Raw genomic sequence first — 17,301 nt, 5'->3', positions numbered from 1 at the left:
AAGCTTATCATCCCTCAGGAATTGAAGGTGTCATTTGAGATATGATGATTATATGAACCAAATGAACACATAATTTAATAATATGTTTAAAGCACTGCATTGCAAAATTAAGGGAGCATTTTGAGAAGAAGATTTAGGTGAGATAGAGTCTTTACAATGAATCATAATAGCTCACATTAATGTAACATTTAAAAAGTTTCAACATTCTTATTTGAATCTCCCAACAACTATTTGAAAGAAATTCTATCACTATGATGCCCTTTCCCCTTTTGCAGATAAGTAAATTGGGGCTGATTGATGTAAGTGATTCCAGACATAACATACTTAAAAGGGTCTGATGTGGAAATTAAATCCATTTCTTCTATCAAAGCTCTCTCCACTATACCATATTGGTATAAGAATACTTTGTAGTCTAGTAACACCTCTATTCTCTTCTCTTTGCATTTCTCAGAACATCTGTTCATCAATTGTCACATAAAAGCCAAACAATCTGTACCAGTCTATACCACTAAATACTTGACACTCTCCTTACAACCACTGTGCAACATCTATACTCTAAGAAATATCATTCCCATTTTCAAAATGAGCAGAAAGGTGCACAAAGATTGACTAACTTCCATAATATAACAGAACAAAGAAGTGAATATCCAAGCAAGATTAGAAGCCAAGTCTTCCAACTCCTAATTAATAATCTTTCCAAGAGAGTTCTATATATCAAACACCTGACCATTTCTGAATAGAAAACAAATAATTTTATCATCATTAGTGACAGAAGATGGCTCACTCAAGATGAGGGAACTCAAGAGCATCTGAACTTGAGTAATCAGTGAAAATGATTTTCAGAGACTATATCTATATTTTATTCCATAGTATCAATTTAAAAATGGTACACTGCTATGTGAGACAAATATTACTAAAAATCCTTATTCTAAATTGATTGTTTATTTCTTACTTAAAATAGTTCTTATTGTCAGTAGAAAATACTTGTTATTATTTATAAAAATAGATTATTTTCCACTGCTCTAAAAATCTGAGATAAATTTTTATTCATGTACTTTGTCCTTATCTATCAGTCTCACATTAACCACATTAGAAAAATGTTCTTTCAATATAGTGTTATAAAGAATATCGTATATTTTGAAAATTGATATGACTTAAAAATGCCATAGGATTATCAATACAGAAATGGAAAGAACCACAGAGACCATCAAGTATAATGCCTTTTTTTTTAAATCAATGATCAAGTTTAGGTTCATAATATCCTAGGACTAAAATAACCTAAAGCATTTGTGAAAGGTAAGATAGATAGTAGCAGTACTGTTAATTGAATAATAGTAGAGAAATGCTTTTATAGAGTTTTACGGTTTTCAAAGCATTTTACAGAATTGTCTACTTTAATACTCAGGATAGCCCTGTAATATAGGTGCCATTGTTTTTATCCTTTTTTTTGTTTGTTTTGTTTTGTTTTTTTTAACTTTTGAATGAACTTTTCTGAGATGAGATGACTTGTCCATGGTCACAACAACAATAAAAACTCACAGGTGTCAATTTATTTCATAAAATGAGAAATAAACCTTTTCTGTCTCTGTGTCAACCCCTCTAATATCTAATCCCTCGTGTGTGTGTGTGTGTGAGAGAGAGAGAGAGAGAGAGAGAGAGAAACAAGAACTCAACTAGCCCTTCCCTGAATGGGGGGAAATCCAGTACATGTTAACACAGTCCCTTCCAGTTCTCTATAGCAACATTTTTTGAAATAATTTCCTTATACCAAACTTAAGTTTATTTCTACTTCCACTTCTAACCTTTCCTCTTGGTTCTTCCCTTTGGGTACAAATAAAATAAACCAAATCCTTCCTTCATGTATCAGTCCTATAGACATGAAAATAATTTCAATTCTAATCCCTTCCCTGACTATTTTTATCTATACCAAACACCCTCATTTCCTTCCATCAATTCTAGTAAAGTGAGATTTCAAATTTCTTCTCCATCCTTGCTGAACTCTTCAGGAAAATCTGCAACCTATCAGTGTTCTTCCTAAAGTGTGGAACTCATAATTGACTTGTTACTCCAAATGTTCAGAGTCAATCACCTCTCTGTGCCTGGATACTACTTCTCTTTCTGCAGCATGAAGTCAATTTGTTTTTCTTACTTGCCATGTGTGTCAAAAAGTTGTTGTGAAAATCAAATATCCCAATGTACTTAAACTACTTTGCAAATTTTAAAGAAGCCGCTGTGGTAGAGTGGATAGAGCAATTGGGACTGGAGCAAGCAAATCCTGACTACAAATACAGTCATAGACATTTAATGTATGACTATGACTGAATCACTCAACTACTTTTTTTTTTACCTCAGTTTCCTCAACTTTAAAATGAGGAAGTGAACAGACTTGTTAGAATCAAGTAAGATCATATTTATAAAGTGTAGCACAGTGGTTGGCATATAATTGAAGTTATATAAATGCTTCTTCTCTTCTCTTCATTAACACAGGTGCTAGTTCTTATCTTTGGTATCATCTCTTATGTGTTCTGTTCTTTTAAATACAAAGATCATTCTTTTTGTCAGAAATAAAAGTAAAATACAAATTCAGCAGGTCTGCCTTTATTATCATTCATAGTATTTGTCTCATTATTCTTGAGATTCAGTCCAGTTCCTTATTTGATTTTTCTTTTTGTTTTCCAAAATAACTAATTTTTAATTAAAACATCCACCAATTTGTAGTCAGTCTTTAGCTTTCTGGACTTCCCTTAGTTCATCTTGAGCCCTGATACTCCTCAACTTAGTGCATGGTGGGATCTGATTTGCATTCATCCTTGGTCACCTCTCTGATTTTTTTTTCTTTTCTGCAGTTATTTTTTTATATCTGTCTGCCTAATTGTCAATATTCCTTCTTGTATCTTCAAAATTTCATGTTGAAATCATTCTAATGATTCTGCAAGTTTAAATATCCTAATTAATCCATAGGATTCTACTTTATCCTTCCTCTAAATTGCCTGGAATTGACACTCCCCAAATATATTGTCCATTACTGTTAATTGCTAGTTTTCCTTTTTTTAATCTAAATCAAACTTTAGGACAATTTAAGTGCTTATCCCCTACTCTTGTAATATTATTTTGATACTACCTAATAATCCCTCATGGTTTATAAGAATAAAATACAAGGTTGAATTTTTCTTATATTTGTTCCTTCATTTTGAACTTTTTATGATAAAGCTACCATTTTCCTTAAGAAATCATTACCTGTTCTTTGTGGAGAGGGACAACAATAGCTAGCTAGTTAGATAAATAGGTATATAAAAATGACACACAGGGGAAAGCAGAGAAGAAAAACAGAGAAAGCGATAGTGAGGAATATGTCGAAATGCAGATACACACAGAGAAACAGACAGACAGAGACAGAGACAGAGGAGAGACAGAGACAGAAAAAGGTATTGAGAAACAGAATAATAGAGACAGAATTGAAGAGAACATTTTAGCAGATGGCCTTTTAATTGAAGATTCCCAATACACTTATACTGATATCAATACAAATGCTTCCCACTACATTTTCCTACTGTGCTTCCTGAATTTTTTTATGTTATTATATTTTCTCAGTTTAAAAATATCATAATAATTTCTGTCATCTATCCTATTTCATTCAAATAAGGAGAAAACCTTCCCCAAACCATATTCCAGGGTTGAGTCCTATCCCTCAGTGATACCTTGGCAACTGTATTGATTTTCATGGATTAAAGTTTCTAATTTATCTTGCTAAATATCTCTTATCTTTCATTCTTCTTTCTTTATGTGCTCTTCTTCATTTCCAATCTTTCATTACTTTTGACAAGTTTTGATATAGATGACTCCTGCTCAGATAAGATTTGAAATAGATGATGTCTGAGGAACCATGATGATGTAGAAGCACTCTCTTCTTCTTAAAAATATAGATTCAAAGTAAAATAGATAGCATATCATAGGCTATTTATAATTTACTTGAGAACTTCTAATAGTTCATAGTGTTCCTACTATACATAGTACATAATGCTAAGCATTCTTAGACTAAGTAAGTGATGTAAAATTGTGTCAGGTCTTTCCAAGCTGTAAAGGCTTGAAGTGGTAACTGTGAATAGACTTTGTATTTGTCAGATGCCCAAAGACCATCTTTGCTTACTTGAAACATTATAATTGACTAATGTCAAATTAGTGAATACATAAACATTTATTGAGTAACTGCTATGTGTCCAGAACCATGCTAAGCACTGAGAATATGAAGGTAAAATATATTTCTTGATTCCAAAGAGTTCATAACCTCTATTCAAATAACATGCAAATGTAAGTTTACAAACAAGCTAACTACAGAATAAATTAGAGATAAACAAAAGAGGGAAGCCAATAAAATGGATATCAATAGATTAAGAAAGATTGCCTGCTCTATACCAAGATAAGGTCGAAATGAGTTTGTGATTTAAATGTAAATATTGATATTATAAGCAAATTACAAGAACAAAGAACAGCTAACCTCTTGGATCTATGGAGAAGGCAGGAATTTGTGGTCAAAGAAGACCTGGAGTACATTATTGAATACAAAATGGATCATTTTGATTATATTAAGTTAAAAAGCTTTTGTACAAACAAAACCAGTGCAGAGAAGATTAGAAGGGAAGTAATAAACTGGGGAAAATATCCATCCATAAGCTCTGATAAAGGTCTTATTTCTAAATATATAGAGAATTGGCTCAGATTTATAAGAATTCAAGCCATTCTCCAATTGATGAATGGTCAAAGGATACAGACAATTTTTAGATGAAGTTTAAACCATTTCTAGTCATATGAAAAGGTGCTCTAAATCATTATTGATTAGAAAAATGCAAAATAAGACAACTTTAAGGTATCACTACTTATATCTTAGATTGGCTAAGATGACAGGAAAAGATAATGATGAGAGGCGATATGAGAAAACTGGGAGTTTAATGTTTAACATTGGAACTTGCCATCTGGGGAGGGGTTGAGGGAGGAGCAAATATTGGATCACAAGGTTTTGCAAGGGTGAATGTTGAAAATTATCCTGTTTTGAAAAGAAAGAGCTTTAATAAAAAAAGAAAGCCTTCCTGTTGGTGAGATTTTAGCTCAAACTTGAAGGAAGTCAACTCCAAAATTGGAGATTTCTCTGAGACCTCCAAAGCATATAGTGAATAAAAGGGTAAACTATCTCTGTTTCTGACCACCTTCTGTTTATACAGTAGCAATGGGGAGAATTGGAAAAAAAAAAGGACAGGCTGTGTGAAGGAAATAAATTTAGAAATCATACATTTATTAAGTGGTCTTTTGATTCCCACAACTATATAACTGATATCCAACTGACAACTGTTCCTTCTCAGAGAGTGACTTCAGTGAAGTGCATAAGCTACACTACATGTACTACAATTAACACTACAATTAATTCAGAATTAAGATTCCAGTGAATTCTTGGCTAATATTCATTGATGTTCTCTTTCCTTCTCTCAGTTTTTTTTAAACTTTATTCTTATTTAGTTCTTCTCCTCCTTTATTCCACTTTTTTCTCTGCTTCAATAGAATGAAGCATATTCATCAGAAAAATTCCAGACCAATAATAATTTCCATTTTCCTGCAGATTTTAATCAAAGAATATGGCATTTCCCTTTCTTAAGTATGAAATGCCATTCCGGGGTTTGGTAAGTTTGTAATATATTTTTTAAATGAGAAGTAATACATCAGAGACTTTTCTCTTTATGGAAAAATGAATGAGTGAATTTTAGAGACTTATGTTAACTGTTATGACAACTACTTAGATGTTTTGGGGCTCTTGATTGCTTATTTCTAGCCCTTACATAAGAAAATTCTCTCCATATTTATGTCCAAGAGTGATTCTTCATTCAGTGTGAATTTTTCTGAAGGTTACTATTATTATTATTATTTATTTCAGGTGATTTATGTCACACTCAAATGACATCAATGGAGAACAGATCAGAAGTGAATGAGTTCATCCTTACAGGATTAACAGATGTTCCAGAACTTCAGGTTCCCCTCTTCATCATATTCACCTTCATTTACCTCATCACCCTGACAGGGAACCTGGGCATAGTAGCTCTAATCTCCTGGGATTCCCACCTCCACACTCCCATGTACTTTTTCCTCAGTAACCTCTCTCTGGTAGATTTTGGCTACTCTTCAACTATTACTCCCAAGGTGATGGCTGGGCTTCTCACCGGGAGGAAGGTCATCTCCTATAATGGATGTGCAGCACAGCTGTTCTTTTTTGGAGCCTTTGTTACTACTGAAAGTTACCTGTTAGCCTCCATGGCCTATGATCGCCATGCAGCTGTATGTAAGCCTCTACATTACACCACTACCATGACTTCAAGAATATGTGCCTTTCTGGCCAGTGGTGCTTCTATCTATGGTTTTCTGGCCTCCTCCGTAATCACAGGAAACACATTTAGCCTTTCCTTTTGTAGATCCAATGTGATCCATCACTTTTTCTGTGATATTCCTCCTCTCCTAGTTCTCTCTTGTTCTGATATTCACATAATTGAATTAGTAATCTTCATCTTAGGGTCATTCAATGCTTTTTTCACTATTCTTGTCATCTTTACTTCTTACTTGCTAATCTTCATCGCCATCTTGAAGATCCATTCTGCTGAAGGCCGCCAGAAAGCCTTCTCCACCTGTGCTTCCCATCTCACAGCAGTGTCTATATTTTATGGCACAATCATCTTCATGTACCTGCAACCCAGCTCCAGCCATTCAATGGACTCAGACAAAGTTTGGTCAGTGTTCTACACTATGGTCATCCCTATGTTGAACCCTCTGGTTTACAGTCTCAGGAACAAAGAGATCAAGAATGCTTTTAGGAAAGCAGTGAGGGGGCAACGATTTCAATTAGATCATCTTTTTACTTAGAAAATCTAGTCTACATTTTCCTTCAGGATCCAGTCAGCAAAATCAAGCTATTTTTTTTCTTATGTACCACAAAATATAATCCAAAAGTAACTTTATGTAGCAAAAAAAAAAGTCAGCAATGTGAAGCTAGAAGAGACATGAATTTATATTATATTGTCTTAGAAACTTTCATGTTGTATAATTCTAGGCAAGTTCTAATCTCAGTTTCCTCATGTGTAAAGGGCCTTAAAAGTATCCCCTATCTTACAAGATAATTATGTGCAATGAATATGTATGTTCATGTTTTATACGTATATGTTGTCTTCTTGTTGTTCAATTGTATCTTACTCACTATGGCACTATTTGAAGATTTTCTTGGCAAATATACTGGGATTTTTTCCCATTTTTTTCTCCAGCTCATTTCACAGTTAAGGAACTGAGCCACACAAGGCTAAGAGATCTGCCAAGGCTCATACAGGTAGTAAGTGAGGCTCTATTTCAACTCATAAAATGACTCTTCTTGATTCTATGTCCAGTCTCTTTCCACTGCTCCATGGACATGCCAGCAAATATATGCATACACACACATACACACACACATCTAATTGCAAATCATCGTATCTATTTTCCTAGAAAGAGAAAAACCAGCGACATAATTTTTAAACTGTCTATTACTTCAAGAGTAATGAATTGCTTTGAAGATATAGCTTTGATTTTAATGGCATTGCTTATTCAGCAGATTTAAACAATACGTGATCTGGTCAATATTTACAAACTAACTCTCCAAGAAAAAAAAAAGAATATATAACACTTTAGAAATTTAATCTATGTTATTATTTTCTCTATCTCTTTCTGAACTCTACATCATCAATAAAACAATGAATTAAGTCCTGATTTGTAGCATCCTTGATTTCTACAGCACAGGTTCTCATACTCAATTATCTCTTTTGTGTCACTTGGAAATGACTTGAGAACACTACCTTAGGAAGCAATAAAACTACACGATGATCCTAAGAGACTAGAAAGAACTTTGATCCCATGAGAGAGGTATGAATTATTGTAATGTCAGTGCTATATCCTCGTGCCCATGTCAATATCAATTCTATTCTAGCTAATAGGCTTTTTTGGTGCTTTATATAGTTCTATATAAATAGGGATTCCTATAATTTTTAAAATATCATTTGCTTTTTCTGTGTGATAAAATAAAGCTGACCAGTATTTGGTAACTAGAATTATTTTACATCTGCACCCATCTGCACTATATTGGGAAAAACATAGGAATATACTAAACTATCAGCTGGCAAGTTATCTTTTAAGGAACAACTCTATTCAGGGTTAATAAGCTAAAAAGAATAACAGAGACAGCAATATTTTTATAGGTCACTTTTCAGGATTAACCATGGTCCATGTGAGCCCAAAAAGTATGAGGGACTTTCAAATGGATAACACTTGAAATTCAAGTTGAAAACAATTGTCAATTTCATGGAAGAAGCAACTTAGACCAATTTTGTAGATCTTTGGTGTTTCTTCCCTCACTTTGATACTACTTGTTGTCCTTTTGTGAATGGATTTTTGGGGAGGAGCATTCGAATCACCTGGCATTGGGTGACTGTAAAGATGTAATAGTTCATCTGTTAAAGAACAATGTATATTAGTGGGCTACTAGTTATTCTACCAGGCAGTAATACATTTGGAAGCAAAAATGCTAATTCCATTAACAACCACTTTGGGAAACCATTTGCCCCAAATAAGAGAGGTGATAGTATTGCTATAATCAGTTGTGTCCAACTCTATGCGACCCTATGGACATTGTTCATGAGGTTTTCTTCATAATGGTGCTGAAATGTTTACCTTTTCTTTCCCCAATGTGTCCCCATTTTACAGATGAGAGTAAAGACAAATAGAGGTAAAGTGCATGCCCAGTGTCATTGGGTTATTAAAAGTCTGAGAAATACTTGAGAATCAGATATCCAGAAAAAATATATATGCATTAAACTTTAAAATTTAATCAGCATTCTTATTTTTCTACCACTTTCTAAAAACTAAATCATCAACAAAACAATAAATTTAGATTTACTGATGATAATTTAAATACTAAATGTAGCATTTATTAATCTGTATGATCTAAATGCTTCCACAAAAAAATATAATTACCTTTGCATGTCACTTATAGCTGGTTCCAGAATACCACTGCACTATGGCTACCTATAGGAAGGAATATAAAATGGTCCTAAGGACCTGGAAAAAACTTTGAATGGTCATGTGGAAGAGAGGTATTTTCATGTAATATCAACAGAATATCCTGATAAAAACCTCAATATCTTTTTCATTCCCATTATTAGGTTCTTTGGGTGGTTTGTGTGTTTCTCTGTCTGAATAGGAATTCCTGCAACATTTTTAATTTGTTTTGATTTTTATATCTACTGATTTTTCTGTAGGATTAAATAAAGATTGGCTAGTATTTCATAAATTAGAGAATTTAGAGAAGCTTCTTGATCACATTAGGGAAAATTTAGAATGAGTCATGCTGTCAATGTGTACGTTGATTTTTTTTTTCAAGAACAACTCTCCTGGAGGAGTAATAAGCTAATGAGAGAATGAGCAATCATTTTTGTAGATCATTTTTCAGAATGAAACATGTCTATGTGAGCCCAAATGTCTTGGTGGTGTGTAAGAAACTTTGAATTGTTTGTGTTAAGCTTCATGTTGAAAGCAATCATAGATTTCACAGAAAAAGTAACTGAGGCACAATTCTGTAATAAGTCTTTAATATTTCCTCACCCACTTTGATACTACACATTCTCTATTTGGGATCTGATATTTATTGAGCCCAAATCAACAAGCACTAGGTCACTATAGAGAAAGCATGTTTTATCTGTAAAAGTACAGTGGATATTATTGGGCTACCACTATACTTGTGGAGAATAGGATAAATACACCAACTACTACTACTACCAAATAAATGTATGTGTGTATGTGTATATATACATATACATCTATCTAAATCTATGATACATAGATGATATAACTATATAGATAGATATAAAGTTTCATTTAATTCTTACAAGGATCCTAGAAAGTATTTGCTACCTGAGAGGTGTTGAGACTACTATCTGCTTCACCCTTAGCAAATATCCACAAATAATTCCAGTTAAAAGACAGGGGAACCTAAAAATCCTGGGAATAATAGAAACTGTGAGACTATCCACTCTGCTTCTAGAATATTCCTTGTAGTCATCATCCAGGAGAGTAGTTGCATTCCTTCCCCGCTCTATACGCAGTGACATTGAAGTATTCCTACCACCCAAAATATTGGCTCAATCAAATGGTTAGTCATTAGATACTGATAGAATTTTTATCAAGAAAATAGTGAATTGATAATAATATAAATGTTAATGACATTAAGTGAGATGGGTAAACAAACTGTTAATACAGTTTGGTCATTTACATAATATTTATATTTGAAATGCTCTAAATATGTTACCCCTGAATATATCATCTCTCTTTTTTAAGACTGTGAGCTCAAGTGAGATGAGCAGAACCAGGAGATCATTATACACTTCGACAACGATATTGTATGAGGATGTATTCTGATGGAAGTTGATTTCTATGACAAAGAGACCTAACTGAGTTTCAATGGATAAATGATGGACAGAAACAGCTACACCCAAAGAAGGAACACTGGGAAACGAATGTGAACTATTTTCATTTTTGATTTTCTTCCCGAGTTATTTTTACCTTCTGAATCTAATTCTCCCTGTGCAACAGGAGAACTGTTCGGTTCTGCAAATATGTATTGTATCTAGGATATACTGCAACATATTTAACATATATAGGATTGCTTGCCATCTTAGGGGGGGTGGAGGGAGGGAGGGAAAAAATCGAAACATAAGCGAGTGCAAGGGATAATGTTGTAAAAAATTACCCTGGCATGGATTCTGTCAATACAAAGTTATTATTAAATAAAATTAAATTAAAATTAAAAAAAAAGACTGTGAGCTCATGAAAACAGAAGCTATTTTACTTTTCAATGTGTCACTTAATAAATGCTTTTACATTATTCATTTTTACATTACTACATTTTCTAGTTTCCAGTACAGCATACAAGGTAGGCACATGAGTCACTTTAGTAAATAATGTAAGCTGTAGTGACCAGGAAAACCAGTTATTGATAGGGAAGAATCTAAGGGTTTTGAAGAATATACAATCTGTAGATGTCATTACTACCCTACATATATTGGGGTCAGAGCTGACCTTCCATTCACTTTTCTCATTAAAATTTAACAAATATCCACTAAGCGTCTACATTGTGAAAGGTTGGACTAATACCCAGAATAGTTCCACAGATTAGAGGCTGAATGACTTAATGCAAAGTTTTCCTTTGAATTGTTCACTAACACTTTCAGGGTTTGCAATGATTAACCAAGGAGTTGGAGATCATCAAAATTTATTGCTACTATAAGGAGTAAATCATTACTCTGTTAGCTTCCTTTTCCTGTTATGAACATGTTCAAAACAATTTAGGCTTGTTTCTGTAACAATTTGAAGCTGCTAGGATCAAGTGCACAATAATTTGAAGGTTTGTGCAAACTCTTGAAAAGCTTCAATTAAGTGTGAAGATTCTTTCAATTTTTCAACTTCTCAAAATGTTTCCCAAGTATCAAAAGGGTTCATTTTAATGCAAATCGATTCTCAAAACATGGCCACTTACATAAGTGCCCTTCTTCCTTTTTATTCTGTCCATTCCTCCAAAATAGCTTCATTGCTTCTTTCACTTCCCACATAATTGCACCTCATTAGCTGTGAAATCTTGTGAAGTCATGAAAATATGAACTTTTGTGTCCTTGAAGCCAATCATCAGACTGTTTGGAAAGCAGATTCATCTGGATAGTCTCACTACAAGACTTCTTGAAAATATCATGGACTTTGACAGATGTTCTGCAGAAATTAACATCATATTGGCTCCCCCTGAAGTATTAATGCTCAAGTCTTCCCATCTAAATTCATCCTCTGCATGTTTTTGTTATTTCACTTCCAAATCATAAACTTTGCAACAGTGATCAACCATACAATTGTATTTCTGTAAGAGTTTAGCCAGGATACAAGTGCTAGTATAGTGATGATAATCATGATGATCATATGCCAGACATTGGCCAAAGTGTGCTTTACAAATAATGCTAAAAGAATGGTGCTATTATTTGTACTTTATAATGGAGTAAGTTAAATCAGAGATTAAATGACTAGAACTGGGCAAAGGGAAGCCAGCAAAGTTATAAGAAACCAAAAAATAAATAAATAAAACAAATTACAAAGGATCAAAAAATAAAAGTGAATGTGAGACATAAGAAAAATAACTGAATAAGAACAGATCAAGAAAAGAAAACTTAATAACTTATTAAAATATCATTTCAGTTCATCAGAATTAATAGAACAAATATTATCAGAAAATCAAACACATAAAAATGACCATTTTAGTTCTCCCTGGATTACTTATTTTAATGTTTCCAAAATGTCACATGAAATATTTGAAATAATTAGTTGAAGTTATATAAATTTATATTTAGGTTTTCTTAGAATTACAAATAGAATAAAGTTACAAATTACATAACTATAATTGGGTAACATGCATGTTTTATGAGTTGGGGGCAAAAGTTACCATTATAATTATTAAAAGAATGCATAGATGCACATGTATGCAAAATACACACATTTACATTCATGCATTGAACCTGGTCCTTTGAAATAGCATTTGAAGTATAACATCTAGGAAGGACCACGGGTCACAAAATGGCAAATTTTTCTTTTTTTCCTTCCAAAATTTCATCGTGTTAGATTTAATTGAAAATTCTGGTCTGCTGAAATCTTGGATTGAATCTTAGACCACTGAATGTGAGAGTTATCCCTCCTGATTTTTTTTATGTGGAAATTTGATAAGGGTGACAATATTGATTCAAACAAGTAAGTCATAAATCAATTGAATTCCAAAAAAATTTATTAGACCCCTACTTTAATTATGGCACAGTGTATGTTCTTGGGTGTATTGAGATGAAAAATATAGTGTCTGTTCATGGGAAACCAAATTTTATTGAGTGGAAATAAATATATACATATATGTGAACATAAGACAGACAGAAAATTAATGTTGATTTTGTAGTAACAGGGAGATCATAGCAGGCAATAGTTTAGGATACATTATTTTTCAAGTTAATGATGAGCAGTTATTGAATCATTCTTGAATCTAATCTTTACTTTTTTTTAACATCTTGTCCCCAAGAATAACAGGAAGGAATCTTGGATTTGTCTAAAGCTCTACTTAAGCCTTAACATAGGATTATTACAGCCTTCTCTTTAGTTACTACTGAACCCCAACCTTAAGAGCTTATGTCCTCAGTACTAAGAAGCAGAGAGGAACAAGATGAAGTTTGAAAAATAGGCAAATTAGGAGCTTTAAGTAGATTTTTTAAAAGAATTAAAATGATATTCAGGATAATAAGATCATTTAAAATTTAGAAAATCTTATCTTGACAATGTTTCTAAAAATTAGAGTGTGCAAATATGCTCATTTGCAGGCTATAAATGAGGAAATAAAGATTCTTCCAGGATAAATGACTTGCTTGAAATTTCACTGTGATCTCCAGTTTCATCCCAGATGTTCTAATACAAAGTTCAGTGACTTTTTCACTACCTTATTTTCTGGAGCTCTTTTTAAAACCACATCTCTTTTATGTTCAGTATCACATTTAATCTTTAACAAAATCTTTTGATAATTTTAAGGTTTGAGAATATTACACCCATCTCAAAAGACAATAAATTGAGATTTAGAAATGTTCAGTGACTTGACCAATGTCACCTAGCTATGAGATGACAGAAATAAAATTTACATCCAGCTTTTCTCAGTGTCTTGCCCTGTTCCCTTTCTACCTTGTTTTGCTATCAAAAAGTTATGGATGACGAAGTATCCACAAGAAAATTGTTTTTCCCCATGGTCAGAGAAGACTTTAATGACTTGTTTTGTTTATGGGTTGGCAACAGAGCTGCCAGGTATCTCCAAGGGACCATCACCTCCCAAGAGCTACAGGGCTGCATATATCCCTCATCCTGACTTCTGCTACTGACATTGAAATTATAGGTCTATGGTATCAGTTTATGAGTCAAATTCCCTGAGCCATTCATTTATTCATCTAATTCTCATTTTGGTTTGCTCTGGCTGTGCTGAATGGAGGGTAAGAGTGGACATTGCTAACTCTACTGCCATCATGCCAAAACAATAGCAACAGTGACCACTCTGCCACTAGAAACATTTGAATTCTTTGCTCCAGTGACTATAGGGAGAACTTTCTCCAAGAGGATCAAAGCTTCCTAGACTCAATACTTGAATACAAAGTTTTGGCTAGCTCTCTTTTTTGGAGAACTGGTCACCGTTCCCCAGAAACAAGCCAACTAAGTTCTAGGAAATCCAATCCAAAGCTGTGGTGCTCAGGTAGCTACCAAAATACAGTAGAATAGTGGAAGCATTGGTCTGAATAAAAACCTGCTGTATCTCAGACAATGACTCAGAAAGTAACTTTCCCCATGGGTAAGTAACTTGACTTCCATTTCCTTATCCATCAACATTGTTTAATATCCCTTGTGGTACTTTTTCATAGGCTATCTTAGGGTTCAAATGAGAGCATATATGGCAATTGTGTTCACACATACAAGGACTCTATAAACACCTGTTATTATCTGCTACTGGCAGGTTTCCAAGCTCATTATCCCTCAGTACCTGAAGGAGTTATTTGAGGGATAGTGATTGTATAGTCCAAATGAATACTCAATTTAACAATGTGTAAAAGACATATTAAGACTTTAGAAGGGGGGTTATTAAGAAAATTTAAGTGATATAGAGTTTTGCCCTGAAAGATAATAGCTCACATTTATTTGGGAAGTGCTTCAATATTCTCATTTAAATTTCCCCAAAACTATTTGAGATAAATGCCATTACTATGTCCTCCCCCCTTTTATGAATAAGTAACCTAAGACTCATAGACTAAAGTGATTTGTCCAGACATACATAATTAAAAAGGGTCTACGGTAGGATTTAAGTTTATATCTTCTTGCCTCAAAGATCAAAGCTCTCTACACTATACAACATTGCTCCTAGTATTTTCTCTATATTTTTGTGATTTGCTCAGTGTACCTGCTTGTCCATTCTCATGTAAAAGTCCAATATTATGTATTAACCATGGTAAGTGCCACTTCTATGGCATTTGATTCTTGACACACATTTTTTTTAAAAACACTCTTTGACCTTTATACTCTAAGTAATATTTTTCCATTTTTTCAAATGAGCAGAGATGCACAAGTATTGGTTAGCTTCCATGAAACCATTGATTAAATTAGTGCAAATCCAAGTAAGATTAGAATCCAAGTCTTCAGACTCCTAACTAATAATCTTTCCAAGATAGTGCAATTCACCAAAACTTGGATCTTTCTGAATAGCAAATAAATCACTTTGTCAACTCCGGTGACCAAAAAGGGCTCTTTCTAGATGTGGGAACTCATGAGGCTTGACACTGAGTACTTCAGTGAAAAGGGTTGTCATAGACTATATATATATTTGATTCAATAGTACCAATTACAAAAAATGGCTCACATACTATTTATGAGACAAACATCTCTATAAATCCCAACTCTAATTTGGTTCTTTATTTTATAGACCACTACAGGAGTAGGAAAAAAAATCTGTTTTTACAAAATGACAATGAAAGATTTTGCTTTAATATAATAGGAATTATATGAAATAGAAAACAAAGAACCAATTTAGAGATAAGATTTATTAGTTAAGAGTTTAACTTCTCTATCATGGGGATAACAAAACCAGTACCACAGGCTTGCTGTGAGAATCAAATAAAATAATATTTTTGGAGTGTAGCACAGTGCTTAACACTTTCTACTAACATTGATTCTAGTTCTCATGATATTTCCCATCAATTCTTATTTGTTCTGTTCTCAAACCAAAGATCACTCTCTTTGTCAGAGAAAATAGAAACAAAATACAAATTGAGCATCTCTGCTTTTGCTTTTTGCTTTTCTCATCAGCCTTGAGAATCAATTCAATTCTTTGTTACCTTTTGTTTCCCAAAATAGCTAATTATTCAATAAAAATATTCACTTTTTATAATATTTAACTTTCTGGGGTTTGCTCATTTCAAAGTCCTGACATTTCTCTGTAAGATATAACTGTAAGATAATATCTGCTTTAACATTCATCCTTGGTTATCTCTCCTTTGTTTTTTCCTCTTTTTTGTAATTTTTTTTTACTTCTCAATCTGCCTGATTACTGATTTTTTTCTTCCCATATCTTCAGTTTCATTCTTGAGAATATTTTCTCCCTTCAAGTTTGAATTCCTTGTAGAGTTCATCCATAGGATCCTACTTTATCCTTCCTCTGAAATGTCTTTAATTGACTCTGCCCAAGGATAATGTGCTTTACTCACTCTTGCTATTTTTCCTTTCTTTATCACAAATATCAGAATGATTTAATTATTCTACCTGTGCTCTTGTAACACTGCCATTTATTGTGATCCTACCTAATAATTCCTCTTGTTTTATGATAATCAAATGCATGACAAAATTTTCTCATAATTCTTCCTTCATTTTGCACTTCTGGTGGATATAAATATAATTTTCATCAAGAAACCTACAGCTGTTCTTTGAGAAGAAAAATAGAGAAAAGTAAATAAATAGATACATGGATAAAAAGTCACACAGGAATAAGCAATCAGACAAAAGTAAAAGGGAAAGACAGAGACAGAGAGACAGAAACAAATATGAAGAAATGCAGACATACGGAGACAGAGACAGAGAGACAGAGAGAAAGGCATTGAGAGCCATAATTAGAGAGAATATTTTGTTACAGCTAATTCTTGACCAGCATTTTTTTTATCTTCTCCTCCCTTCTTTCAATCTTTTACCTTTTCTCTTCTTTGGCTCTTCCCTCTTCTCCTTTATTCCTCTTTTCTCTCTGCCTCCTAAGAGTGAAGTATATTCATAAACAAAAGATTTAATTTTCTAACCCTGACCAATCGTAATCCCCCTTCCTATGCAGATTATTTTTTTTTCAAGAGAACAAATTACTTTCCTCAATTAAAGTAGGAAATGTCACTTTGAAGATTATTAAATTTTAGTAGACTTACAAAGTGGAAAACAATACAGAAGGAGCTCTCTCTTTATGAGAAAACAGATGGGGGAATTTTGGATTGAATTTTGCTAGAGCAACAGTGATGACTAGATATTAACTAGATATTCTTGATCTCTTAATTGCTTATTTTGAGCACTCACATAAGAAAGGTCTGTGTTTTCTGTTTTGAAGTCATTCTTCATGCAGAATGGATTTTTTCTAATGATTACTCTTTTATTGCAGATAAATGACAACACTCCCAA

General features: G+C 33.2%; 1 protein-coding gene across 1 annotated transcript; it reads left to right on the top strand.

The window, feature by feature from the left end:
• The first annotated feature begins 5,940 nt into the window (after window positions 1-5,940).
• LOC127540001 (olfactory receptor 5B2-like) lies at window positions 5,941-6,897 on the top strand. Its single transcript, XM_051964494.1, has one exon. It carries the CDS (start codon window positions 5,941-5,943, stop codon window positions 6,895-6,897), a length of 957 nt encoding a protein of 318 aa, XP_051820454.1.
• Window positions 6,898-17,301: the final 10,404 nt, after the last annotated feature.

Source organism: Antechinus flavipes, chromosome 6 (assembly GCF_016432865.1).
Source record: "Antechinus flavipes isolate AdamAnt ecotype Samford, QLD, Australia chromosome 6, AdamAnt_v2, whole genome shotgun sequence".
In the NCBI taxonomy this organism is placed as follows: domain Eukaryota; kingdom Metazoa; phylum Chordata; class Mammalia; order Dasyuromorphia; family Dasyuridae; genus Antechinus; species Antechinus flavipes.
This window is presented reverse-complemented; position numbering and strand designations above follow the sequence as displayed.

Excerpts from the sequence above, each read along its gene's own strand:
- LOC127540001 (XM_051964494.1), top strand. The coding sequence starts at position 5,941 with ATGACATCAATGGAGAACAGATCAGAAGTGAATGAGTTCATCCTTACA.